The sequence below is a fragment of the Nilaparvata lugens genome, chromosome 8 (assembly GCF_014356525.2).
Source record: "Nilaparvata lugens isolate BPH chromosome 8, ASM1435652v1, whole genome shotgun sequence".
NCBI classification, from domain to species: domain Eukaryota; kingdom Metazoa; phylum Arthropoda; class Insecta; order Hemiptera; family Delphacidae; genus Nilaparvata; species Nilaparvata lugens.
This window is the reverse complement of record NC_052511.1, coordinates 41,947,064-41,968,617: the sequence shown is the minus strand read 5'-3', so window position 1 is coordinate 41,968,617 and position 21,554 is coordinate 41,947,064. Positions and strand designations below refer to the sequence as shown.

The 21,554-nt window shown below is 32.9% G+C and overlaps 2 protein-coding genes across 2 annotated transcripts in view; one reads left to right on the top strand and one right to left on the bottom strand.

Annotated features, from left to right (window-relative positions):
• LOC111045979 (UNC93-like protein MFSD11) overlaps positions 1-13,974 on the bottom strand; it is a 41,919-nt gene extending 27,945 nt beyond the window's left edge. The window contains 1 exon segment of the mRNA XM_022331461.2: positions 13,749-13,974. Coding sequence (XP_022187153.2) covers positions 13,749-13,952 — 204 coding nt within the window. The 5' untranslated portion in view covers positions 13,953-13,974.
• Positions 13,975-14,255: 281 nt separating this feature from the next.
• The window catches only part of LOC111045978 (cilia- and flagella-associated protein 52), a 29,035-nt gene continuing 21,736 nt past the window's right edge, over positions 14,256-21,554 (top strand). Inside the window, exons 1-3 of the mRNA XM_039435150.1 lie at positions 14,256-14,400; positions 15,423-15,622; positions 16,186-16,363. Of these exons, the coding sequence (XP_039291084.1) occupies positions 14,340-14,400; positions 15,423-15,622; positions 16,186-16,363 (439 nt within the window). The 5' untranslated portion in view covers positions 14,256-14,339. The remainder of the gene's footprint in view (positions 14,401-15,422; positions 15,623-16,185; positions 16,364-21,554) is intronic.

Sequence of the window (21,554 nt, the reverse complement as noted above, 5' to 3'; positions counted from 1 at the left end):
TTCTGGTTTGCGCGTAAATGCCGTCGTCGACCACGACAGGGTGAGGACCTCAGATTGGCTAGATTTCTCAATTTGTCTTAATAACCTAAAAGGTTTTGTTTGATTATGTTTTGAAGGAGGGGTTAGGTTTATACTTTTTTAGCCGCCCAGATAGCCGAGTTGACTAAGGCGTTGCACCCTTCAGTCTGCTAGTGCTACCACCTGGTCGCGGGTTCGAATCCAGCCGAATCCCATCGAATAGGCATGGACGTTTGGTCATCTCATAGTATTCACCCACGCACTTCCCATTATTATTATTATTATCATTACCCACGCACAAGCAAAAAGATCATGTGGGTATCATCAAAAATCGAAATGGCAATATGTTGATATTATTCAAAATGTTTTGAGTATTAGATAATAGGCAGTACAAATAACAAAGCGTTATCTAATCAGCTTTAGCACATTTGAAAAATTGAATTATAATTTTTATTCTCAGTCTGAAACCATATCTATTTAGTCCAGTCACTATATACATTTGGTGCTTTCAAATTTATTTTGTAGTTCTGATTTTTTTTAATTTATTATTTGGATACATGAGAGCAGTCCAGGACCAACTTCTTCATGCAAAATTTCTTTGCGCTAGATACAGAGTGGCCCAAAAACCTCATATTTCGGTTCATTTTCCAGTTTTCAGCTATTTCTGTCAGATACCCAGATTCAGTAATCGGACGGAAAAATTTGCTTTCACTTTTCTTAGATTATAAAATTCTGGATAAAACGAGATCATTCAGAACTCTCTATCTCCAATGAGTACTAAGTTATGATTTTTCAAAACTGAGTTAAATTTTAAAGAAAAAATCAATTCAATATGAATATTAGTTTTTGATCAACAATATCTTCCGATTGTTACCATTTAGATGTAAATTAAAAAAGGCGAGAGAAAATTTTCCTGTCTGATTACTGGATTTGACAGAAATAGCTAAAAACTGGAAAATGAGCCGAAAATACGAGGTTTATGGGCCACTTTGTATGTAGCACAAGGAAATTTTGCATGAAGAAATTGGTTCTGGACTTCTCTCATGTATCCTAATAATATATTGAAAAATCAGAACTACAATTTAAATTGCAAGCATACCCCCTTTTTTACTTTCCTTGTCCTATTACCGTAGGAAGTAGGTATTGCTTTCCAAAATCTAAACGTCATAGCTTTGACGTCATCGTTCAACGAATACTAATCTATCAAATGCATCGATTATCGATGTATCATTCAACGAATACTAATCTATGGAATGAATCCAGATCAAGATGTGTAGTCGGTAGTTACTATAGTGAGGTCCACTTTATAATGTCAGTGGAGAAAGATAGGTCAACAACGTGGCCGATCCTCTGTCTTGTCAATGCCATGTATAGACGGTAGCTGATACAGGTTTATTGATGTAATATTAACTGTTAATTTTCTCGTTTAAAATAATCAATTATATTTTATAAAGCGAGAAATTATATTTTCAATAATTTCATAATGAATTTTCATGATTAAGATTAAATATTTTGTTAATTATCAATTCTACATTGTTAAAAGACTATCAAAATTCGGTGCCACTGTTTCACATCAGGATAGTTTACGCTACGTCATAGCTTTGTAATCTATCAAATGCATCGATTATCGATGTATCGATTTGTTAAATTTCATAATTACAATGAATACAACCGCGTGACTAACTTTATGTTTATATATTAGCTTATTAGCTATCTATAACCGCGTTAATAATGCTTTTCACCAATACTTTACAAGAATTTGAAGACAAATTGCGGAAAGTCTCAATTCACATAGGCTATACTGCATAGAAAAGCAGAAATGCTTAAGGGCACACGAAGTGTGCATGCATTTTAGTTAAAATGTCCCGACTGAAGACAAAACGACTTTTCTGTGTTTGTCATGCCTTACCCTATTATATTCTTTTACAAAATGTGTTATTTTCCTGCATTCAACAAAATAGGCCTACATGTTTTCAGAAGTAACTTTTTATAGACGGTACACAATGAAAAATGCCTCAAATGTTTACCGCCAGAAAATAACACAAAATGGCCGCTCCATAAGAAACACGGGTGTCTTGAACTGGTCTCTTGACCTTGTAAAGAGACTTGTAAACTTTTGTAAAGTGCACTAGTAAAGAGCACTTAGTAAAGTGCTCGGCGCAATCTAGCAGCAACCGCTCAAAACGTTTGCAATAAACGCACTGTGAAATTCATCATTAAAAAAAATGTCGATTTTTTACATTATATCACACTAATTAAGACGGTAAGAGACAAAAAAGTGTATACAATCGACGATTATATAGCTGATGATTTTAATGGTGAGGAGATAAGTTGTTGAAAGAGGGTTTTGGAGGTGTAATGAGTGGATGAGAAAATGAAAAATAGCAAACTCTCGCCAGAGAAATGTGTGATGGAAATGAGTAATGTAAGATGTTTTATTCAGCTTAAACAAGAGTGAGTTGGAACTGTTGTGATTGTGACTACAAATCGGAAACCATCAAAGATGGAGGCTATAATTGCAGGTTTGGCATACGTTGCACCAACAGCTCCTGGTGTAGCCTCGACCGTTGGAGGCTGGATGGGATTCGGCGCAGCAGGACCGGTTGCCGGCTCCATAGCAGCTGGAATGCAGTCAACTGCCGGGGCCGTAGCGGCTGGATCGTCGTTCGCAGTCTTGCAGTCGACTGCCATGACGACCGCTGCCTATGCCGGAACGACTGTAGCTGCGGCTGCGGGGGCAGTCGGTGCAGCTGGAGTAGGAGGAGTTATAGTACTACTTATGTTAATTTGAAACAACGTTGTAAACTTGTTTACAAATAAAGAATGAAGAAAATCAGATAAACTTTAAAAAAACTTATGATAAAAGAAAAATATAATAATGAAAAAATAATTTAAAAAAATTTATGATAAACTTTAGTCCAGTCAATAACGTAAAAATCTGTTGTGGAGTCACAGATACACAACTGAATACACAACTTTCCTTGCTCATTGAACTGTGAGCCTCATTCTTAAACGAGAATAATTTTAGAGGAATAACATAATGACGATTGGCGGCTAATACGAGGTTTTTGTGCCACCCTTTATCTAGCACAAGGAAATTTTGCATGAAGAAATATTGGTTCTGGACTTCTCTCATGTATCCAAATAATATATTAAAAAATTCGGAGCTCCAATATTGTACAATAGCACCAATGTGTATAGTGACTGGACTAAATAATAGATATGGTTTCAAACTGAGAATAGAGATTATAATTCAATTTTTCAAAAGTGTGCTAAAACTGTTTAGATAACGCTTTGTTATTTGTGCTGCCTATTATCAAAGATTCAAAACATTTTGATTCAAACATAATATCACAATAAAACAATCAAACATAATATCAACATATTCCCATTTCGATTTTTGATGATGACCACATGATCTTTTTGCTTGTGCGTGGGTGATTATGATGATGGGAAGTGCGAGGGTGAATATTATGAGATGATCAAACGTCCATGCCTATTCGATGGGATTCGGCTAGATTCGAACCCGCAACCAGGTAGCACTAGCAGACTGAAGGGTGCAACGTCTTAGTCAACTCGGCTGTCGGGCCGGCTAAAAAAGTATATACCTAACCCCTCCTTCTAAGCATAATTAAACAAAACCTCTTAGGTTATTAAGACAAATTGAGAAATCTAGCCAATCGGAGGTCCTCACCCTGTCGTGGTCGACGACGGCATTTACGCGCAAACCAAACCCCACCTTTAGATAGAGGAAAATTTAGATAGCACCACAGATTTAAGCCTGATTCAATAATTCAGATTTATTAATTTTCAATTATATGTTGAATTTATAATTCATATTCAATTTCTATTCTGTTTATTTAGTCTATGATAGCATTGAAGTGATGTACAGTAGTAATTTCAGAAAATTATTAATTGTTTTTCCAATTATTCAAAATTTAATAGAACCATATTGAAAGTTTTGACCATATTGAAAGTTTTGTTTTAGAACCACCTTTTAGCTTTTAGCTTCTGTTAATGGGTATGATCACATTGAATACGTATAAGTAGTGCTAGTGCAAGTCAAATCATAGATGAGCTGAAAAACTAAATTTGAAAAATGACATTGAAACACGTAGTGACTTGCATGAAGCTGCAAGTGAGTGTGTGTGTTCCTTCTAGCCCTTTCTAGATTTTTTCTAATCTGTACGCTTGGTCATGGATAAACCAAGCTTGCACTTGCATATATATATACGCATTCAATATGAACACAGTCTTACGATAGTAAAATTTCGAATAGATTATAAATCGACTCTCTCTTTCAAATCCAATTAGAGATATAAGATAAGCGAATGACTTAGATATAAAGAAAGATAAATAACTTGTAAAGAAAGATGATGAATGAATGATTAATCTACTCCCTATTTGCCATAAAATTCATAATATAAGATGAGAGATAATATAGAGATGTAGGACATCTAGGTCAAAGGTCATCCAAACACTTCAACCTAGTTTATTAAATTATCAAGTGATGCAAACTAGTCTACTGTCTTCTTATCAGAGTGAAATACTTATGATATTATTTTAGAATCTGTATCAAATAGAATAGACAATCAATCGAATGAAATAACTTTGATCTCTCAGCCTAATTTGAATGGCTTAAGGTCATTAGTATAGTATTCAACTTTAAGCATTAGTTAAATGAGAGACTTTTATGTTATTTATATAGAATATACTGGCATGTTGAAGTGAATCTCAACATACTTAGTGTTAAAGGGTGTTACTCAAGTAGATAATATGATATAATATTTCCAGGGCATCGTATTCTATGTTGAGATAGTATAAATATGATGGTAAACGCAAAGGTCGAATTTCACTGTGTTCACTGGGTAAACTAGACTTATTGATCACTTTCTTGTTCAGGGCTACTTGTATTTACATAAAAATTCAAATTCAAAATACCCTTTTTATTATATATCTTTTAAAATAAAAGTAAAAGAAAAATCATATATTTTTAAAATATATGTTGAAAAAAGTACTTTGATTTTTAGGACAGACCGGTAGATCATTCAATAAAATATATAAAGAACACCAATCCAGAATCAACCTTTGCCACACATCTAATAGAAAACAACCACACACCACACATACACAAACATCAACAGCAATTTAAAAATATTACACATAAAAACTAAAGGAGCTGAACTCAACAAACTAGAGCAATACGAAATCTACAAACATATAAAAACTGATTCACTAAACATCTTAAATGAACAACTGAACTTCAAGTCCCATAAACTGTTTGATTCTATAATAAATTCAACCGCCAAAACCACCGATACCAACCGATCGCATCATACCTACCAATGACAACGAGATGAAGCACTACCTCCGTAAATAAAGCCTTAGTGCATTCGTGTGACGTCAGCACAGGTAGGGCTCCTACACCAATAAAAACACTAGCTGATATAGATCAGCTGAAATCAACGAATTTTTATTGGTGTAGGAGCCTTACCTGTGCTGACGTCACACGAATGCACTACGGCTTTGTTTACAGAGGTAGTGGATGAAGACAGCAGTGTTGAAAATGGATTTAAATAATACGAAAGCGCTCCACAGTGAGTACTAGTTTTATTAACTAATATTCAAAAATTAGACAGTAATGTAATTTAAAATAGTTCAAAAACGGATTTAATTTTTATGTAGATTTATTTTTTTCTAGAATGTGCCTTGTTCAAGCTCAACTACCAATAGAAGGGTCATAAAATCAATTGAAACATATGAAGTTTTCAATTAAAACAGTTAATTTTCTAAATAAAAATACATAACAATTAAAAGTAAGTTGTGGAATTGCCAATACTCTGTATCTGTTTCCCTCAAATTACCTAGCCAGGACAATCTTCTACGTCCTACACTTCTCCTTCCCGTGATCTTGCCCTGTATGATAAGACCCAACAGTTCATACTTCTCACCCCTCATTACATAACGCTGCCCCAGTTCAACCGTGCTACAACTAAAAAATTATCATTTTTGAGATTTCTACATCATTTTACTCAGCTTTCCTTCCTCTTTCCAGAGCTACACTCAACTAAGTCTAAGAATATTATACTTCTACATGGCAGAAATCAACATTCCATATGCAATGCACAATTCATAGTAATAATTTGAAACATAAAATTGCCTTTTTCTCAAAAGTTGGATTTTTTAGTTGTAGTAGTGTTGAACTAGGCCCAAATATTCTAATTTCCTTCTTTTTTATTGTTGAAATGACTTCACATTACTTTGCCATCAATAAGAGTAAATTTCTATTATTGTCACCTTTGGTATCCATGGTAACTATGGTATTATTGTCTCCTTTGGTATCCATGGTATTATTGTCACATTTGGTATTCATGGTAACCATGGTATTATTGTCACTATGGTATCCTTCACATTCTCCTGTAGCACCACATTTCAAATGCCTCGATGCTCTAAAAGTTTGACTTTTCAAAGTCCATGATGCTTCAATTCCCATGGAGTAACGTGAAATAACATCAAATAAATTTGACTATTAAACCTGTTTAACTAATGTATGGTGGCATTTATTATAACGTATTACATGTTTAAACTAGCTATTGCTGATGTTAAAACTAGAATTTGAGTTGAACATTTTTGGAAGAAGCGACCTAACACTCACTTCAAACTATCAGAATTTCTTACAGATTAATTAATTATATCTACAGATACAGTAGCAACTTCAGTGTTTTAGAAAAGAATATTATGATCACTCCGACACATATTATTATAGTGGGGTATCATAATTAGGACTAAGTTTAGTATTAGCAACTTTTGTATGTATAATATAATAATTATGTATATGTTTTGTCAATAAACTCCTCTGGTTGCAAGATTCATTGGCAATCAGAGAAATTATTATTATTATAACTATGCACCTGATTTAACAAATGCTAACAGTTTGATGTAGGCCTCATTGTAACATCCTCAAAATTCTACCTCCTACCTACTTGAAATTTCAACTCGAGTCTACGCACAGGCTACAGTGCCCATGTAGGCTCATTCCGTAACCTATTATTTGGAAACCTAAATTAAGTACATAATTATTTGTATTTTATAATTTATATTATTCATCAATTTTTGTACTTACTGTATTTTAGGAATAAAGAATATTCTTGATTGATTGATTGATTCCTCCCGACGCCTAAATCCACCCCCAGTTCAGCATAAACACGAGTTTCGCCCTTGTAAAGTTTAGTTGGTAAATTTTCTACCCGCATTAGTGCCGCCACCTCGGCCTGTGGCGAATATATTTTTTATTTTTGTTTCGGCGGCGCTTGTTTCAGCCGTGTTACACTGTTCTGTTACAATTCGTCCTTGGCCGCAACGTGTCGCTTGCATAAGCAATCAAGGATACGGTCCACGACTAACGGAACAGGTGTGTTTCCAACAAGCAACTTATCGATAAACTAAGCTTGATCTCAAATCAGTTTCAACCCGGTAAGAATAGAAAGAGATCAACTGAATCTATTTTAAAAATTCGACAGAGTCATTGTCAATATTGTAGAACCGTTCCATAATTAAATAAAAACACACATATGTTGTCAAATTCTACACAGTTTTATTTCAATGAGAATGTGACCGGTGTGTCACGAAACCATTGTCGTGCACCGAATAAAACTGTGTAGAATTTGACAATATGAGTGTGTTTTTATTTTATTATGAATTATATTTTTATTTATTTATTTGATTTTATTTACAGGCCAGGTTTCAACCTGGAGAGATTGATTAAATATATTCTATTCAAGTCTAATATAAGTCTATCAATCAATGCATGTTGTCAATTGAATATTGATAAATTCATGGGGGTGTTATAAAAACGTCGGAAGTATTTAAAACGATGACTGAGGTAATTTCTTTGTGGCGATCCCACGAAAATTGTGACAGGATGAGGGGGGTGCGTCATTGATCCAAGTGGCGGGGGGGCCTTGAGAGAGAGATTCCTGGATACACTATAGTGGTCTGTTCCAATTTACTTTAAAGATTATAATGTATGTAATACTTCGAAATATAACGGATGATATCAATTAATAATTAAATCATTAATCAGACTTTAATATCATAGCTCAAATTAGTCAAAAATATTTGAATAAGAAATTGCCAAGAAACTCAAAAATTGTATTTCACTGAACCGCGTTTCAATGAGACTATCTTCTCTACACTCAAAGCTATTCTAGTATGTAGTTGGTGTCATTTTTTGTTATTATTGGATTAATAAATAGCAGAAAGATCTGATCCCAACACACGAGAGTGGCTTCAACATTCTTGAGGAATCCTCAAATTTATGAGGATTAACACTGAGTTCAAGGGTTATAAATAAATATCAAGTGAGCTGACTGGCTTAGGTCTGGTGTCTAGTTTTCTAACTACAGTTTAGTATGTCTATAGTTCAGGCGTAGTTTCCTATAGTTTTCTTGAACTTTACATAAATATATTAAGGTTATTAACTCTTCTTTTTAAGGATAACTGAATATTATAGCACAATAAAAATTATCCAGTACACTTTATTTTATTGCAGCACTAAGGCCTGGTTGCACAAAAGCCGGTTACATTTTAACCGTGATTAGTTTCATGAGAAACAAATAGAGAAGGTTATTTTGAAAAGATGGCTTCTCTGATTGGTTCTCGTGGAATTAATCATGATTAAAATGTAACCGGCATTTGTGCACCGGCACTAATTGTTTCAACTCTCAGAAACTAAGTTGAAACTAGTATCTAATATTGCAATAAAATATAGAGTACTTTATAATTTATATCGTGTTTTAATATTAAGATTGATACGCATACAGTAGTAACATCAATCCCCGGTCAAGAGAAAATCCCCTACTTTCATTTCTCTCTTTTTCTTCAACTACCTCAAAAAATCATACATTTTTAGTTTGAATCCATCGTGAAACTAAAGTATATAAATTTCAGCACTGTGCATAAACATGATACGCGTTACAATAAAATTGAAAATGTTGAGTTTCATTGAAACACGGTTCCTCGGTGTGCACCGCACCTTAGATAAATTTCAATTTTGACTGTACAACAACAGACGAAAAATCAAAATTCTCTCTGAAGATCGGCATGTCAAGGTAAAACTGTGAAGAATAGACAGTCAGTGCAAATACGTCTGACATTTATAAGTCGAAGCAGTAGGTGATAAAAACAAATGACCAAGTAGGTCCGTCTACCAGTCGTAGAACTATATGCATAGCTCAACATATATACATACTTCATGTAGTTCTATATGCTACTAGTAAATAGCAATCATGCCCTATCAACAAGCTCACTTTCTAAAAGACAACTACGCAACTAGAATCGAGTGAGGTGAAAGACACAAGAAAAAAAGAATGGAAAAAGAGAGAAAAGCAATGACCTTGACTCTGAGAACAGGTAACACAAGTCAACTGTGATGGAGGAGGTTTAAAGTTCAGTTACAATTGGAGACGACAAAAGACTTGCAATCAAAAACAACCACACCCGATCAGAGCTGGCAAAAAATGAATGGAATCCAACAGACTCTCATTCATCAACCAGATGTTTCGAGGTCTTGCAAAAACTATCAGACAGAGTTGGTTCCAAGTTGTAATGACATGATTTATGTTAGGACAATAGCACCGTTTGCTAAGAGTGAAACATAAGTTAAGAATGAAAATTTGAAGATCAAAATGATCTGACAATATTAATATTAACGAATTTCAGATTGGTTGAAACGAGAAGCATTCTAGAATGGGTAGATTTCTAATATTGAATAGAGTACCTAGCCAGTTTTTCTCTTTCCTTGCACTTCTATCAATATAACTCAATTAAAATATTTAGTCTGTTTAATTCAATTTTTCCATAAAAATGTAATTTATATTTATGTTTGTGAACCGTGTTTTGAATGGAAAATAAATTTGATTTGATATAAATTGGACAATATTAACATTTAATCAAATTTTTTGTACAGAAATAGTACAGGCTCAGCCTAGTTTTTCCTCCGTGGTCATAATTATATTATGATTCTAGTGTTTTGTACAATAAAAATAAGTAAAATAAATTTCTTCTAAATCTTTCCTGAACCGATGATTCAAGGAAGTGTCAGATTTGTACTTCTAAAAAAATTCTATTTGTTCTGACTTAGGATGATGCCAACATAAGAACAAAGCTTGCTCGTTGATAATGAGAGATCCTACAGTTTTGAGTGAATTCCGAACCACTGAGCAGAAACAAAAATAAAATGAATGAACTACATTTTTATTTCCTGACTATCACCTTCCCAAAAGCAGTAGGCCTTCCTAGTGCCAGTTGATGCAAAACTATGAAATATTGATAACTGTATGTGCAGTGATTAAAAGTGGAGCGTCATTTAGCCAACAATAGTACTTGTATGTCTTGAAAATTCCAAATATGTTTGAAGACTCTGAACCCCATATTCAACAGATAGGAATTACCATTATGAATCACGCCCTGATGGTTGACTTCATTGACCATTCAATAAAATGTTGCAGATTACCAAATAAATGTTTTGATTCAAAAAATCTACATAGCACTTGACCGTATGTAGGACAAGAAATTGAAAGCGAATAAAAAAATGCAATATTATAAACAATCACACATATTATGTAATTATAGAATCCAAATTTTGAATGGAGTATGTCCGTACAATCGTTAAATTTTAAATTTCTCTCATCATCCATTCTTTAATTTGTTAGTCAATGACATACTCTAATATCCACTCACCGACAATGGATTATTTCATTAAGTCAAAAGTACTTCAAACAGATCTGAAGTAGCCTAGTAGTGTAATAGAATAGGCTACTGATGATGTGCTTGAATTATTCTGAATCTATTACAGTAGCTAACTTTATTATAGATAAATGTGTCTACTGTTATAGTATAGTGATTTTGTTTAGACATGGCTAAATAAAATGAACTAAATTTCAATCTCATTAAAAGACTAGACATTGTATATTTGTGGAGATTAAACTGTTCGATTTTTTAATCCTGAATCTAATTTCTACAGAGCTATCTACTTTTTAAATTTATACGAATATCATATCATCACTTTATCATTTATCAGTAGAATTTATAGTGATGATCAAATTGTACGATTTCCAAGGCAAATAATTTCAGTTGGTCGATTAAGTAGACTAATTACAACAGTAGCCTAATCAGATAATAATAACGACAAATTTACAGCATTACCAATCCGGTTCTTTCAATAAAATTGGAAATTTTTCATTCACCATTAGACCTATAAATGATGATCATATCCTTCGAAGTGACTATGACTAATAAGTGGTACGATTTCCTAAGTTCATTCATCAGTACCTTATGCATTTCAAAAATGTTCAAGTTATCGCATTTCTATCGATTGTTACTCAATGTACTCTTAATTGAGTGTGACCAAAATTATAAACTTATTGAGAACACTTATAGCAATAAACAATTAGTTCATGTTATGATAATTGGGATGATTATTTTACAATGTAGAAATCTAAGACAGACATTGAGCCCAATTACTAAAAATGAATGAATGTATTTCATTCGGTACAAGTAGTCCAAAAGAAGACCAAGAAATGCTGATAGTATAAGGGTATGATCACATTGGGTGCACGTAAGTGCAAGTGAACGCGATACCAAACATGAACACGTGTGATGATTAAGAATAAAATCTGGAAAGAAATAGAAACACTCGCCCTGAACGGGCGCACTTGCTGCTGGTGGTGTTCAGTGTTAGCCAGTCAGGATAGAATGTAACCAATACATGTTTACATTCTATACTCTCCGGTGTTAGCAGCGACAGACACATCACAACGTGTTTCTGGTTCTTTCCAGATCATGCATGGTCTTGTGTGCACTTGCACATACGTGCATCTAATGTGATCATACCCTAAGAAGCGAATTGGACCTAATTATTAATATAGTCATAACATTTAAAAGTAATAATAGGCCTAATGTAAGGGGTTGGCAGTGTTTCTTTTTATAGGTACTTATAAATTATTTTAACCGAATCTCAAAATAGGCTGAATTCTTCATAATGTACATTAGAACCTCTATAGTTCGTAACTGACGGGACCAAGATTTTACTACGAATTATGGAGGGTATGAATCATAGAGGCTCAAGGAGGAGGAGGATGAAAGGGAGAGCAGGAGTACGAGACTATTATAATCATGGTAGTTGAGGAAAAAACTAATAAATTATTTTAGAATGCTAAACATTTACTGAGTAAAGATCAATGAAAAATGATATATTCATAAATAAAAATTATTTCAAATATATTGGAATAGATAAAATAAATAGATGAACATACTGTAGATAAAATCAAACTGGGATGGATAGAAATTAAACACAAAAATAAATTGTTGTTGGTTATCAATCTTGCTTTCACTAATATTATTACTATTGTATTTTGATAACTTTAAAGTGAAAAAACACTCACATTCTTTTGGTGTGGCCGTGGCGACGACCACATGCTGGTGTTGCACATTCTTAAGCCAAACAGAATCTCAAACCAAAACTTTCTGTTTGGCTTGAGAATGTGCACCATTATCACGAAACGGTCGTCGCTACACCAAAGAATGTGTTTCTTCACTTTGAAGATATCAAAATACAATAGTAACAAAAATAAGTTGAAAATTGGAAATTTTCAAAACATATTGGCAAAATTGTAAATGAAAAATGTTTAGAATTCAATCAACTTACTTTTAAGATTCTCATTTATTTCTAAAATAATTTCAGATTTTAATAAAATCTAATTATTTTGTCAATGATTTTGTCTGGCGTCTATATGATTTTCGGTTGATGACTGATGTCTGGCGAATTAGTTAGCGATAGCACAGTAAAATGTAATTATTTCCCCCTTCCATGATGTATAAAAAACAGAAATGAATTATAGAGAGTTCTCGCAGTCAAAACTACGATTTATAGAGGTCCAACATAAGCCAGTAATTGATTTTACTACCAATATTATACAGGAGACCAAAATGCAACAATTAAAAATAGAGCTCCGAATTATTTCTAAAATAATTTCTGATTTTAATAAAATATAATTATTTTGTCAATGATTTTGTCTGGCGTCTATGTGATTTTCGGTTGATGACTGATGTCTGGCGAATTAGTTGGCGATAGCACAGTAAAATGTAATTATTTCCCCCTTCCATGATGTATAAAAAACAGAAATGAATTATAGAGAGTTCTCGCAGTCAAAACTACGATTTATAGAGGTCGACCATAAGCCAGTAATTGATTTTACTACCAATATTATACAGGAGACCAAAATGCAACAATTAAAAATAGAGCTCCGAATTATCGAGGTTCTACTGTAATTATTATTGCAAAAAGTAAAGCTGCGTTTACACCAAAGTTATTAACAAAATTTTTAATTTTTCATCCTTATAGATTCTATTAGATTGAACATAACTTATCATACACGTGATGTGCATATGTGTTTGTTAAGCTCCGTTTGATTCAAAAGAATCTATAAGGACCTAAAATGAACACTTTGTTAATAGCTTTGGTGTAAACGCAGCTTAAGAACTAAAAAATTAAACAAGATGATTATGTAGGCCTATGTTGTTATGTAAACAATCCTGATAGAGATGTCATCTCATTTTACAGTTATGGGCTGAAAGAAAATGCTCTAATGTAAGCATTAGAGCTAGAAAACATAAATAATTTTTTTATTTATTGAAAAATAAACAATTAAAGTTAGAAAAGTTGAGGTTACCTGGATTAATCCCGTAGTTTGGAATGCAGTGAAAACTCCCATAAAGCCCAAACCAAGCATCACAATATTCCTCAGTCTTTGATCGAACTCCATTTTCACTTTGTTTTCTGGTACAGTAAAAATGTTATTTTCAACCACCAAATTTAAAACACAACACAATCCGGAGACAACTCGATTACATTTGATAGGACGAAAGAGATGCATTATCAAATATACACAGAAACATGAGAATCTGACAAAAAGCTGATAAGCAATGCAGCCAACCTGCTCTAGGAATAAAAATATCAAACTGATCACAATAATATTAAGACTATATTATAATGTATGTATTCAACTATATTAACTCTAGGATGATATTTTATGAATTGAATTTTTGATATTAGAATAAAATATTACTTAACAATTCAAAGGCCTTCAAGAATTGAGTATTCAGTTGCCATCTTGCTTCAGCTTTATGGTGGCAATTTTTAAATTTACGTCTCTGAAGGCAGGGTTGCTTAGCAACACATAATCAGGCTTTTTCAGTGAGTCTTAAAGCAAAGTGTTTTTGTAAGTTTTAGTTTTTAAAGAATTGAATAGTAAATACCTGATATGGAAGAAAATATACCAGAAGTACAAGAATTGGAAATTGAATCAATAATTGGATTTGATGGTTAGTAGAAGCATTTTATGTTATTAAACTTACCGTTTTATGTCTAGAGATTTATCACTTTTATATTTATTCAATATTGGGGTAAAGGTAAGATCAAAACAAGTGCTCTGGATTTACAATTATTTAATTGCTTAAATATATTATAAAGTTAAATAATAATGCCCGGTTGCACAACAGCCGGTTAAATTTTAACCGTGATTAATTACACGAGAACCAATCAGAGAAGGCGTTTTTGAAAAGACTCTTCTGGTGGTAATTAATCACGGTTAAAATTCAACCGGCTGTAATGCAACCGGCATTTAGTATTCTAGAGCCACGTTTACACCAGAGTTGTCAACAAAATTTTGTACACAAAAAGTTTTCCCCAAAACAAGTTGTAATTTTTTGTTAAATAAGTTTGATGTTTTTGAAAAATGACAATAAATTGCAGGAATGTGTCGAAATCTCAGTTGACAACACTGGTTCTGGTGTAAACGTGATTTAATAATTTACTAAAAACGCTATTAATTTTTATAGCTTTCTGGATTTATTTTTTTTTTGTTAGGCTTATATTCGGGAAAAGGGGTTGATTCAATCACAAAAGTTTGAGTTGATGTATGAATAATGATTATAATAGAGGAAATTATTTGAATAAACAGGAAGGCTCTGGTACATATATTATTTACATTATTAACAGCAGAGTATTTTTTACATTGCAAAATTTATTTCTGCTGAGACTTGTATGTGAACATCTATGTATGCAATTTCGCACTTCTAAGAATAATAAGATAAATACAGTGCCTATATTAAACGTTCACAAATTGGACAAGCTTACATTTCAGCTGCTTATTTAATTAAAAGTAATAGAAGTTTATGCTGTCAATAACACTATATTTGTTTAATAGTTTAATAAACTATTTGAACTACAGCACCAGGTTTCATGGCATCACCTATCACATCTTCAGCTGAAATTACTGTTAATAATATTCAACTGCTTTCCAGTTAAATAATACTATACTAATAGAAGATAATAACCTTTTCAGGAAATGCAATCAACGGAGTTCAAGTGCATCCAGATGGAATACATATTGTGTATCCGCTGGGGAATAAATTAGTCGTACAAAATTTGAGAACAAAAACCCAGTCATTTCTGGAAGGACACACCAATGTCATTTCAACAGTTGCCATGTCGAAGAGTGGGAAATACATAGCTTCTGGCCAGATTAATCACATGGGATTTAAAGTAATTATAATCTATAATATAATAATAAGGTAAAAATTGGCTTATACACGTACGGGATAGAAAATTCACGAATGAAGCATAATAATTTATGGACTTTTAAATGGACATTTAAATACTGAAGACTTTAAAGACTTAAAAAGTTTTTAGAAGACTTTAATTAGACCATTGCGGAGCACTGGTTACCTGCTAGTGTTATTAATGATAATTATATCAATATTCAAGTTTTAATAATATTTAATGAATCCAACTTTATTTATAATATTATATTTTTTTAACAAATTCAACTATATAAACTATGAATTTTCAATAATATATTACAATATACATCACAATATGCAAGTCAAAAGTGACATTTCATGTCAATTATCATTAAAAATGGTGTGTCAATAAAATTATTACATTTTTAATGAAATAAATACATCAAAAAATCATATATCATAAATTAAAATATCACTTTAAGTATTATGAATACAGACGAGATAACATTTCACAGCCTCTACATGAATTAAATGACTAAACAAGATTATTCACAGACCCTGAATAAATTTTCTTTTATTTTTCAGGCTAGTATAATAGTATGGGATTTTGAGCAGCGTAAAGACGTTTTCAAAAGCGAAGGACATAAAGTGAGGGTACAGAGCGTTATATTTTCATGTTGTGAGAATTATGTATATTCTCTTGGTGGGCCAGATGACTGCAATATTCTAGCATGGAGTATAGAACGCCAAGAGGTAATTTGTGGTAAGTTTCAACTCAACATTTTCCTAATAAACTTTTTTTGATGTACTCTACACGACATGCAGTCAATTATAATTACAATTATAAATTCAATTATAGTCTGTTCAACTGTTTTGTGAGTCTAGGTCTAGTCTAATACTAGATTCAATTGACTTGAGTGAACTTGCTGCTTGACGAAACTTCCACGTCATCTGTTTCCATCATTTCCACTACGGTAACTGTTGATCTTGCCTCATCAATTATTGCTTTCCTCCCTCTTTAAGGTACATTCCGATGTTTCTGAGGACCTGGATTTTCATATTGGACGAGACGTCACTTGTCTAAAGTAGTTGATCGTATAAGGTAGTGGTCATCAACAATTCATTATTCAAGGGCCAAGTTTTTGTCATGGAGGACCGAATTGATTAAGCATGCGGTATTGAGGCATTGAGCTTAATATATATATATATATATAAGTTAAAGTTTATCAATAAATAAATTACTTTTTAAAAAACAATTTTATTCATTACAAAATATTACAATATACATCACACATATCAAAGTCGAAAGTGACATTTCATGTCAATTATCATTAAAAATGGTGTGTCAATAAAATTATTACATTTTTAATGAAATAAATACATCATATATCATAAATAAAATATCACTTTAAGGCTGTGCAAAGGCTAAAATAAATGTTTCTACTCGTGATATTTTTCCAAGTTTTTCGATTTGTATATCATCAAGCTATCAAAATGAAAAAGGTTTTTTCAGGAAAACATTTTTTTCCGATCATTAACTTTTTGAGATATGAGCGACTGAAGTTTGAATTTTTGGACAGAACATTTCAAATTTGATACGATATAAATCCATGAGATTCAGAGCATGGATTCTTCATGGTATTGTTGATCTAGTGAAACAAAAATTCTCGGAAATATTAATTTTTGGGAAAGTTATTCAATTTACCAAAAATAACTCAACTAAAGTTATTTTGGTTATTTTGAGTAGATCGAATAACTATCTCAAAATTGATATTTAAGAAAATTTTTGTTTACTAGATCAACAATACCATGAAGAATCTATCCTCTGAATCTCATGGATTATCTCTTACCGAATTTGAAATGTTCTGTCCCAAAAATTTAAACTTTGGCGCTCATATCTCAAAAAGTAATGATCAGAAAAAGATTTTTTTTTCATTTTGATAGCTTGATGATATGCAAATCAAAAAACTTTGAAAAATATCACGAGTAAGAAGTTTATTTTTATCCTTTGCACAGCCTCAAGTATTATGAATACAGACGAGATAACATTTCACAGACTCTACATAAATTAAATGACTAAACGTGATTATTCACAGACTCTGAATAAATTTTGTTTTTTTATTTTTCAGGCTAGTATAATAGTATGGGATTTTGAGCAGCGTAAAGACGTTTTCAAAAGCGAAGGACATAAAGTGAGGGTACAGAGCGTTATATTTTCATGTTGTGAGAATTATGTATATTCTCTTGGTGGGCCAGATGACTGCAATATTCTAGCATGGAGTATAGAACGCCAAGAGGTAATTTGTGGTAAGTTTCAATTCAACATTTTCCTGAAAAACTTTTTTGATGTATTTTACACGACATGCAGTCGATTATAATTACAATTATAAATTCAATTATAGTCTGTTCAACTGTTTTGTGAGTCTAGGTCTAGTCTAATACTAGATTCAATTGACTTGAGCGAACTTGCTGCTAGGGGGAGAAGCTTGCTGCTTGACGAAACTTCCACGTCATCTGTCCCATCATTTCCACTAACTGTTGATCTTGCCTCATCAATTATTGCTTTCCTCCCTCTTAAAGGTACATTCCGATGTTTCTGAGGACCTGGATTTTTATATTGGACGAGACGTCACTTGTCTAAAGCAGTTGATGGTATAGGGTAGTGGTCATCAACCTTTCATTATTCAAGGGCCAAGTTTTTGTCATGGAGGACCGCATTGATTAAGCTCATAATATATGAGCAAGGATACATGTATATATACATACATTTGCTGTATAAATTGATTTGTGTCATCATGCTGCTTTAAATTGTACTCCTTCATTACGGATATAGACTCATTACAAATTGAACGAACTGGTTTGTTTTTTATATTCATAAAAAATATAAATCAGTCTACTTTTCTTGAACCACTCGACACTCATCGGTAATCTTAAATTCCTTCACTACCTGTATTTTAAAAAGTTTGGCCACTATCCCTATTTTGCATATCCCACATCACAACTCAGAATCATGTTCAAAATTCCAACATTAAAGTCCAGACGTAATCTCCAAGCCATCTTACATTTATATAAAGTAGTTAATGGTCTTACGCAGCATCCTTTTCACCTGGAAAGATTGGGCTTCTATGTGCCGACTGTTTCTCGTGGGAGGTATTTTTCGTTTTTTATACCAAGATCTCAAACGTTGCAGGATTATCTCACCCATCAATCGATCCATGAGACTCTTCAACACAGTATCTCGTGATATCGATCTCTTCGGTCCGTCTTTGAATGCCTTTATTAAATCATGCTCTATAATACTTGAATATTAGTTCTTTTGTCAATTTTTAACTTCAAGCACTCTTTCTCCTCTCTTCTTCTGCTATCTATCTATAAATATATGTCTTTACCTTACTTCTTCTCTATTTTATTTTTTTCTTTTTAATTTTGTTTAGTTTAATTAGTCGACTTTTTTATTATTTATATTGTACAATACGAATAGCCTATAATGATATAAATAATTAGTATTTTATTTTAAGATTTAACATGTAATTCTGAAGTTTGTTTAATTTCTGTATAAGTTGTTTTTGTTTTCTTATTATTCTTTATTATTTTGTGTGGAGTGCGGTTTTGGGCAGTGTGCCTGTCGCATCCACACTGATTAACTACATTCACTACAATGTATCTTTTTTTTCAATAAATTGAAATTGAAATTGAAATCTTCCATTGCTTACCATACGAAGTCATTATTCAGTTAAAAAAGCATTCCATAAAGGGGTTGAGGGGTGAAGTCATCATCAAATCATAGTTACGAATGCACTTGTGTCCAATAGATTTCATTGCAAATAACTTGAAATCCTTGATGCACAAGACAACAGAACATCTTGATAACATCACGCACAATGTTTTCCGGTAGTAGGCCTACATCGAGAAGATCAATAAATATTGTTCAACTCAAAGTACCTCAACAGAGTAACTACTACGTGGCCTGTAATTGAGTTTTCTCTTCTACCATCGTTTGTTCCTGTTTATTTTCTTAAGCGTTCACTTTATTACTGACTTTCATCGAACTAACTTTGATAACACAACTAAGCTATGAAACCTAACCTAATTAAACCTACACGAAACCTAACCTAACTCCGACAACAACTCTGTTATCAAACCTAACAAAAACTAATACGAAACCTAACAAAAACGAATACGAAACCTAACCTAACTTATATTCAACTTTGTTGTCACATTCACAAGGGCGGTAAGACTGCTTGGTGCACAAGTTAACAGTAGCCTATAGTTGAACCTTGCATTCAAATTAATTACCCATTTGTTTCTTCTGGAAGATAGTCTCTTCCCTTGCTTCATCAACGAACAATGACAATCAACTCTACTATTTGGAAAAATAGCGTTTTTACGTTTGTCGTAATCCTTTTGACAATCGAGAATCATGGGACGCAGTAAGTTATGCATGTGTTTGACAAGGAATTGTGGTCTCACTTTAGCGATTGTATATATCCATACACGCAACAGAAGGAACAGAGGAGATTATTTTGTCGTCGTGATCCATGAATTATTTATAGAACATAATACAATCGACGATTTGTTGACAACCCACTAAGTCTCAGTTGGCTCTCAACCATTCGGTTTCAGATGATGAGTAGACGCCTTTCAAAGTCCTCTCGGCCTTTGTTATAATCGGTAAAACCTATATGGGTAGTAATGTTTCTGAATTTCCGGAACAACGCCTTTGTTATCATCGGTAAAACTGATGGTCCTGATGTTCGAGGTGATGTTCCTGACTCTCTGGAACAACGTCTGAGAGTCTACAGCAGGTTTATCAGTCACTGGAATGAACTCACAGTCCTCCAATTTACTGTTGACCAGCTGCTCTAGTCCTTTCGCTGCCAAATATCGAGTCTCCGTAGCTTTCATCGTGATGGAAAGCCGGCTAGTCTCAGAAGGCATGTGGTCGTGGCAAGGAGTTGAGGCTTGAGCAGCTAACCTGTGTAATTGTAAAGGTGTTAAATTATTGTGGGCTGAACTCAATTATTAGAAGTCTATAGGTTACAACAAGAAAAAATTAGTACTGAGTGATCTTTCTAGGCCTTTAGAACTTGGAAAATAACAAATAATGTGATTAGCTCGCATGAAGATACACGGTTAAACGGAGAAATGTCAGCTGTTCGTTTAAACCCCTTATGAAACAAATTATGATAAATGCAACCATATTCACAAGTAAACGTGGTTTAGCGTTAAACGTAGATGGTGTATATGGCCCTGAGAGGAATTTCCGGAAAATGAATTGGTTAATTTTGGAATGTGTTAGTTACATAATAACACAATTAGCATTCCAGTGCTAAGTGGTTATGCCAGTGGTTTTTCACTTACTATTAAATCTTAGTTGAATTATTGTATTTGTCACGCAAGACTCTATTTTGATTTAACTCTGATTTGATTTTGATTTTTGACTCAGTATATGTATTTATGAGTGTGAAATAAATTTGAATTTGAATTTAGTTCAATATTAGCTTTCAATTAATGTTTCTGGCAAATCATATCGTTCCAATTTTTAGTATATGTACTGCCGAAACAAGTTTAATTCAATTCAATTTTATTGCCAATTTAGAATATTCAAGACATATTCTATTAATTACAAATTCTTTATAATATGACATATCATTAAAAATATAAATAAATGAACATAATTATCCATACATATACTTAAATAAAAGAAAATAACATCTAGGCATCACCAGCAAAAGAAACTCTTTGCCCGCTGGTGAGAGTTGCAAAACAGCAAAATAAAAATCTGGTGTGGCGCAATCACACTACTTTCCTTGCCGTTATGAAAATTGTTCACTTGACGCTAGTGTTCTCGCGCATCTCAAGTCTACTATTTCAAGATCTGAGTCAGCTGGTAACAGGACAATAACGATGGAGACACATGAGGTTTGCTATCTCTTCGTAGTGAATGATTTAAT